This window comes from Tupaia chinensis, unplaced genomic scaffold, assembly GCF_000334495.1.
Source record: "Tupaia chinensis unplaced genomic scaffold, TupChi_1.0 Scaffold147038_1, whole genome shotgun sequence".
In the NCBI taxonomy this organism is placed as follows: domain Eukaryota; kingdom Metazoa; phylum Chordata; class Mammalia; order Scandentia; family Tupaiidae; genus Tupaia; species Tupaia belangeri.
In genome coordinates this window covers 890,770-898,494 of record NW_006206889.1, presented here as the reverse complement: position 1 = coordinate 898,494, position 7,725 = coordinate 890,770, and the positions used below count along the sequence as shown (strand labels likewise).

At 50.4% G+C, this 7,725-nt stretch overlaps 1 protein-coding gene across 2 annotated transcripts in view; it reads left to right on the top strand.

Moving 5' to 3' along the window:
• WDR4 (WDR4 tRNA N7-guanosine methyltransferase non-catalytic subunit) overlaps positions 1 to 3,625 on the top strand; it is a 29,411-nt gene extending 25,786 nt beyond the window's left edge. For both annotated transcript variants that reach the window (XM_006169416.3, XM_027768631.1), the window contains 3 exons: positions 321 to 504; positions 901 to 970; positions 2,663 to 3,625. In XM_006169416.3, the coding sequence (XP_006169478.1) occupies positions 321 to 504; positions 901 to 970; positions 2,663 to 2,850 (442 nt within the window). In that variant the 3' untranslated portion in view covers positions 2,851 to 3,625. The remainder of the gene's footprint in view (positions 1 to 320; positions 505 to 900; positions 971 to 2,662) is intronic.
• The last annotated feature ends 4,100 nt before the right edge of the window (positions 3,626 to 7,725 follow it).

Below are 7,725 nucleotides of genomic sequence, written 5' to 3'. Positions count from 1 at the left end.
GCCCGTGGTGCCTGGGCTGCCTGCTGCCCCACAGGCAGCACGGCCGGCTCTTCGACTGCCTCCTTTGTCTCATATGGGGTACCTCTTGCTCTGTAACAAGTTGCCCAGAACTTAGTGACTTAACAAATGTGTACCATCTCTCAGTTTCTCCGGGATGGGATATGGCCCAACCAGGGGCCTGTGGTGCAGGTGCCTCTGATGTCACTACTGGCCGGGGGCTGCTCAGCCTTCACGCTTATTGCCGAGATGCTGCCTGTGTCTAACACTGCCCGCCTGGGCCTGCAGCCCCTGTAATAACAGCCCTCTCTCTTCCTGGGAAGCATCCCAGTGGTCTTCATCTTCCAGCTTGACGTCCCCCAACAGCAGTTGGTGTACAGGCAGCAGCTATCTTTCCAGCACCGAGTCTGGGACGTGGCTTTCGAGGAGTCCCAGGGACTGTGGGTCCTGCAGGACTGCCAGGAAACCCCCCTTGTGCTTTGCAGGCCAGAGGGCGGCCAGTGGCAGGTGAGAGGTCCTGTAACTGTGGAAGAGGAGGGTCAGCACCCATGGGTTTTGACCCTGCACCCGAGTTCATTTCAGCTTGAGTACTTCTGGGGCTCAGAGGCCTTGCTCTGAGGGGGCAGCAGCCAGAGGGCCTTCTAATCCCTCCCCTGTGTCTGACCTGTGACCAGCAGCCCCCATGGCTCCCAGCGGTGCCTAATAGTCCCACTGCAGGGACAAGTTGCACACAGGTTTCTCTTAGCGCAGGATGTAGGCCCTGCTTCCGGTGTTCGTGGGAGGGTGCACTGGGTTCACCAGGCCTTTATCCCCGCTTGTGCCCTGGGAAGCCACGCTAAGCGTGTTTGCAGTGCTATTTTAGGCCAGCCTCTTTCTGATGGAGGCTTTCTGTGTCGTTTCCAGTCGGTTCCTGAAAATGCCGTGTTGAAGCAGGTCTCCAGTCGTCTTCGTGGGGACTGGGCCATGTTGGAAGGTGAGAACAGACCGCAGACTGCCTGCTCCTGCCCACGCCTCTATAGGAAAGAGCAGATTCCAGAGTGCTACGTGATTGGAAAGACTGAAGTGCTTCCAATCTGTGAGGGAAGCTAGAGGGTGTGTGGGGTGTGTGGATATGTGGATGTGTGGGTGTCCTGTCCAGGAGGCGGGGCAGGGGCTGGAGGAAGGGCAACCCTGGAGGATAGCACAGGTCAGAGAAGGCACACTGTGCTGGAATCAGGGTTGTTAGAGCTGCGTGTGGCCCAGAGGGTGCTGTGCTGGGAAGTCAGGTGGGGGTCAGTCCTTGGGGCTCCTGGAGGGTCTTTGTGGCTCAGAGCAGATGAGGGGCAGTTATTCTCCCAACAGAAGCACCTTGCTGGGGGAAGGAGGCACATCACCAGACACCTTGCCATAAGCAAGGGGGAGGACAGGGCTGTCTTGTGAGTGGTGCAGTCTCTGGTGTGCACGGGCCCAGGGTACTGAGATGACACCCCCGCCACATACACATGACACATACATACCTGCTAGACGACAGCAGATCCCAGCTCTGGGTGTTCGTCCTACTTTCATGAGCAGATACTGGGCTGACAGTGTCTGCTGAGCCAGTTTTGGCCAGTATTGGAGCTGACTTTCAAATAAACTTGTAGTTATTCAAGAGAAAGTATGCAAAGCCCATTTCCCTGCAGCTAGCAGCCAGAGCTCCCTGGAGCTCTAAAAGGCTTGAGCCCACACTTAGTCTCAGAGTGCTCGCATGGCACGGTCCAAACGTCTTCTGCATGACCTTCCTTTTGAGACCTGCTGGCTCTGATCCCAGTAGGTTTGCGTCTGTTGGTCTTTTCCCTTAGGGTGGAAGGATTGAGACGGCGTCAGGACTATGGCCTTGAGGTGATTTAGATCCCCTCAGCAGCACCCTCAGAAGTCTCTGAGGGATCGTGTCAAGGGACCCCGTGTGGAAGCTCTCATGGCCTGTGTCCTAGGCGTGACCAGCATGGTCCTGTCCTGCTCAGGGCCACCTTGCTTGTGCAGGCACAGGCCAAAGCCTGCCTTGCTCTTGCTTCTCTGAGATGCTCAGCAGGTGAAGCGACCGTTCACAGTCAGATGTGGGCACAGCTGGGGAGGAAGGCCGACTGCTGTGAGCACGCCTCTGAAGCCACCTGTGGTGGTGGGTGAGCATGTGTGGCGGCTGGGTCACAGAGACTGGTGGCCCTGTGGAGTCTCTTGGCCAGAGGAAGGCCCTCCCAGGGGCTTGCAGGCCCTCGCCGCCTCTCGAGCCTCCACGTGTACGTCAGTCTGTGTCCGTTGCCTGTTCCTGCCTCACTGTTTCTGTGGCTCAGGGGTCTGGGTGCAGCTTGGTCGGGTCCTGCAGTGCAGTCCGTGTCTGCCTGCTGAGTCATCTCAAGATCACATGGACAGGGCCTGTATCAGCCCACACTGGATGTCAGCAGGATCCAGCCCCTCATTTCCTTGCTGCCATGTGTGCCTCACCATAGGGCAGCTTGTCACAGCATGGCCCTGACTTCCTCAGATCAGGGGAGCACCTAAGTGCCAACTTGGGTCACCCCCAAGCTCAGGCCCTTTGGCAGGAAGGCCTTGCAGCAACTCAGTCCCAGGCCTGGCAGGCTCTCACTGTTTGAGGCTGTGTGTCTGAGTCCTTGTCTCACCTGGCTTCTGTTCTTGTTCCCCACAAAAGGCTCTGCCGGTGTGGATGACAGCTTTGGCAGTCTGTACAAGGCCACCTTTGACAACATGACCTCTTATCTGAAGAAGAAGGAGGAGAGGTTACGGCAGCAACGGGAGAAACGGAGGCGGCGGAAGAGCCCCTCGCCCGGTGGGCAGGCCAAAAGGACGAGGCCAGAGGAGGCATCCTGGAGCAGCTGACCAGCTGTGGGACTGGGTCCCATGACTTCCAACTGCATATGCAGTCCTCCCTCCTGCCCTGTCTGCCCTGGCGTCTCCCTTTCAGATGATAAAGGAACTGACCTGCTACCTTTAGGGTCTCCTGGTTCTGGAAGGATCTGTATAGTTGAGCACTGGCTCCTTGGCCTGCTGTCTGCCCCCTTCTGGTTGAAGGGAAGCTGTGCAGGTCAGTGGCTGCTTAAAAGCCACCATGGGACATGGTGCAGTGAAGTGCCTTCGGTGCTTTCTCTTCATATTGGAGGAAGTGTTGGCCTGCAACGGGACAGCTGTCACCTTTTCTGCTGTGCCCAAAATGTCTTCGCTGCTGGGACATCCTCCTCCAGGTACATCCAGGGTACACGGTGCATGCCCTCACATGGCTGCTGTCATCTCGCCTTCCAGGTGGTGCCCTGTGCACCCCACATGCTGCCAGTCGCCACACGGGGCTGGTAAATCACAAAGTACTCGTTTCCTCCCTTGCTCGGTGCATTTCACGTGTGCACGGCTGCACAGAGTGTCTTGTGGCCCCCATGTGGGGAGCACAGGAGCGGCACGTTTTCATCATTGCAAGGCAGCACTGTCCTCATTCAGGATGTATGAGGCCATGGCCCTGGGAAGAGCCCTGATTTTACGGGGAGATGATAAATGATGTTATGTGTATTTATTGCTTTGATTTGAATTTTGTGCATATGCTGCAAAGCAGCAGGGATGTCCCTGAATCCTAATCATCGATCAATAAAGATAAGCTTTTCACAGCTTTCTGGAAGTGTTCAGCAGCAACATGTGGAACTAGTCTTGAATACCTTGAGCACACCATCCTGTGAGTGTCCTGGTTATGACTGACATGTGCCTTGCCTGATTTGATGTTAGGTTTAAGTAGTTTTAGGTCAACTAGTTGGTCCTGTTGCTCTGTTGTGATTGTCTCAGACGGAAACCATCGTGCATGCTGTGATGACTGCGCTGTGGGGGTTGTGTGTAAGACTCTGTAGCAGGATCCTTTTATGTGTCGCAAACTGGACTGCTTCACCCCTTCCGTAAGTGCCTTGTTTTCCTTCCGCATCGCTCTGGAAGTGGTGCTGTTGTGAACACGGAGGCCCACTAACTGTGGGTGGGTGGCAGGACTCTGAGAGTGGAGGGACCCAGTGCAGGTCTTGGTCCTCATTTTTTACACCACAGGGGCTTCTCTAGTAGTCTGCTTTGAAATTCCTGGTTTTAGGAGGACTTCAGTTTTGGTCTCACTGTCAGCTTAAGATGGGTCTGATGTACTCTGCAGCCCACAGGCCAGACCGCCTCTGCCTGAGTGTGCTGCCTGGAAGCTAAGAATAGCCTTGGAAAGCTGGGGCCGGTTGGTGGGGCAGTGGTAAAACAGGACGCTCTGTGAGGCTGACCGCCTGGGAGAGGTTGGTCTGTGCCGAGACCTCCCTGCGTGTGTTAGGCATGCCCTTGTCCGTGACACAGGCCTGGAGTGCTTGCGGAGTCTGAGCCCTGTTGGTGCACATGTGCTTGGGCTCTCCCAGAAGTAAACACTTAAAAGGAAAAAAAAACCCTTAAAAGTAAATAAAAATAAAAATAATATTTTTCATAGTATGTGAAATCATATTGTTCAAATTGCGTCCGTGACTAAACCTTTATTGGGATGTAACCCTGCCCGTGTACTGATGTGTCCATGTCTGCTTTGCACCACAGCAGCAGAGGAACTGCGCCAGAACAAGTGGGCTGCAAAGCCCAAGGTGCTGACCTTGTGCCCTTTACGGAGAAGATAGCCAGCCCTGCCTGCCTAAGGGCCTTTTTAAATCTGTGAATTTAGAAAACGAGCCGATTAATTCTTCTCTCCCTTTCTTCCTCCTGCCTGGCTTATTATCCTGGGTTGTGATGTTAACACATCTTTCCCTGACTGGCGGAGTAGTTTCTTCATTTGTCAGTTTCATCTGTTGAGCTGCGGTAGGAGATTTTGACTTTTCTACACAACCCTTCTAGATGTCTTATTACAAATAATTGAAACCGGATAATTTATAAAAATAGAGGTTTATTTAGCTTATGGTTTGGAGGTACAAAATTCAGAGCCACTTCTGGCTAGGGTCTTTAAAAAAAAAATTACTTTATTTAACTTTATTTTTTAATTTGACCAGAGAGGGACAGAAAGAGTGAGAGCAAGGGGAAGTGAGAAAGCAAGCTGCCAGGTCTGGGACTTGAACCACAGGCAGTCATGTAGGAGTCCAGCGCCCTTACCCACCATGCCACCTGCTGACCCCTGGTTAGGGTCTTGCTGAGTCCTGATCACTTGACGAGGGGCAGAGCAGAAGTTTGTTTGCATCAATCTTTCTCCTCTCCTTATAAACCCACCTAGATCGATGAGGGTGGGCCCTGATAGCTTAACCACTCTCAAAGACCCCATCTCCCATACCAGGTGGTAAGTTTCCTCTTCATACTTTACATCCAAATCTCAACGCATACATTTTGGGGTGACACAAACTGTAGCACCCCTTCAGTTGTATTATTTTTATTCTATTTACAGTAAAAAAGTTTGTTTTTGGATCATTTTGGGGACTTGTTCTACCTTTTTTTCTGTTTTTAAAAATCTGGTTATATTTGCTAGTTCCAAGCACCTTTTCTTTTTGGTTGAAGTATATATATTATATGGTTAGAAAGTGCACTTGAACTGGCTTTTCATCAGTTAAAAACACCTAGGTAGCAGTACTCAAAAGACACGGGGTTTGCTAACTACTGAGACACCCCCATGTTTCCTTAGTCATTCCCATCCCCACTTCCCGACACACCCAGGAGTGATGGCCAGCCTCATGTCAGTTTACCTTTTCTATTTTTAAAGAGATTTTTCTATAGGGCGCATGTGTGTGATGAGACAGAAAAAAAAAATCACCCCCCAGAGGGGATGGCCACAACGCAATCCCTTCTGCATTCTCTCAATTTTGGACACAGGTTTACATCGTGTGAGTGTGTGTGCACGCGTGTGTGTGTTTGGACAGAGTTCCACCATGTTGGGAATCTCCTACCTCTCAGGCTTGCAAGTACCATGCCCAGCTCTTTCAGAGAAACAAACCCATGTTCTCTCTGCCTACGCCTTCTGAGCAGTTGGGTCTACAGGCATATGCCACTGCACCTGACTTTTAGGATGGGCTGGGAATCAAACTTGGCCATGAGGCTTCAGCCTGCTGAGCAGCAACTGGCTAGGCCACTTTAGGTTTCTTTTGCTCAACCCTCTGTGAGATTTACTCTCATTGCTGGGTATGGTTGTGGATTGTTCATTTTCATTGTTACACTGTTCTGTTGTGTGTGAAAGTTGTGTGTGAATACCAGTGTGTCCATTCTACTGCTGGTGGGCATTTGGATAGTTTCTAAATTTTCGGTATTAGAAATTGTGCTGTGATCAACATTCTGGGCCCTGCCTTCTGGAACGTGTGTAAGCATTTCTATTGGGTGTGTGCTTAGTGGAATTGCTGGCTTGTTTACCTTAGAAGATATCCTCAGTCCTTGCTAATTCAAACCCTGACCACAGAATGTAGAGTTAGTTACATTTCATGTTTAGTGTTTGAGGTTGGGATGATTCATGAACAACTGTGAAGGTCCTCAGCACATAGTAACGTGTGACTTTGCAAAAGTGCGAACTTGGACCTATGGGCTGGTTGTGGTAGCCAGAGAATCTGCTTGCCTAACTTCAAGATCTAGCCTTGGTTTTATTTTTTGTGAGGTCATGTGAAGAAAAATTGGATGGCTGTTTTAGATCACTAACTCTAGGGGAAGCCAACCACAGCTTACAAAGAGGTCAGTGTGACCAGAACTGAGGCCCCCTGCAGACTGCCAGCACTAACCACTAGCCAGTAGGCTGTCGTGCTGGAAGGAGAACTTTGGTTTTTTTTTTTTTTTTTCCTGTAATCCCGTATGCGTTGACATGTATTTTTCTTTCTGTTTTCCCTTGCAACTTCTTTACTCCATGGGTTATTTGGAAGTGGGGTTTAATTTCCAAATATTTGGGGTTTGTTTTCCAGGCTTCTGTTGCTGCTGAATTTTGGTCCTAATTCCGTTGTGCTCTGAGAATACCCTTTGTTGACTTTCTCCCTTTTTGGTGACCGAGCCTTACTTTATGCCCCACAGTGTGCGGTGGTTACGTGTGCATTCGAGCGGCACGTGTGTCCTTCATTCGCTAGCTGTGCAGATACGGATTCAGTCAAGTCTGTAATAGTTGAACATTGTTAGCTGCTTAATTTTTGCTTCTAACAATCACTGAAAGCAGTACTTAAGGGGCCAGCAGGTGGCATGGTGGTTAGGGTCTCCCATCTGGCCAACTGCGGTTCAAGTCCCAGACCTGGCAGTTTTCTTCCTCACTTTCTCTTTCTCTCTCACTCCTCTCTCTCCCTTTGTCTCTCTGTTTCTCTCTGGTCAAATAAAAAAAATAATAATGATAAAATCAAATCAAATAAGTAATTAAAAAAGAAAACTAAATAACTATAATTATAGATTTGTATAACTTCTAAAAAATTTGCTGTAAGGTGCTGTGCTCACTGGAGGGAGACAGAGACAGACAGACAAAGTGAGAAAGCACCCCCCCCCCCAGGAGGTTGACCACACTGTAGTCCCTTCTCCATTCTCCCCTTGGAATTTTGGGCATTCATGCACACATACCTAGTACGTTTTTCAAGTTGCTGGGTGGTCTGTGGCTTGAACCATGCTGTTGGTCATGTAAGATCCAGCCGCCTTCACCACCACCTCGCTCACCTGATTTGTATAACCTTCTATTGTCTTAGTAGTTTTTGCTTAAGATATTTTAGAACTCTGATACTGATATTAGGTGGACATAGGTCTTCTTGATTAGTGACTCCTTTTCATTATGAAATATCCCTC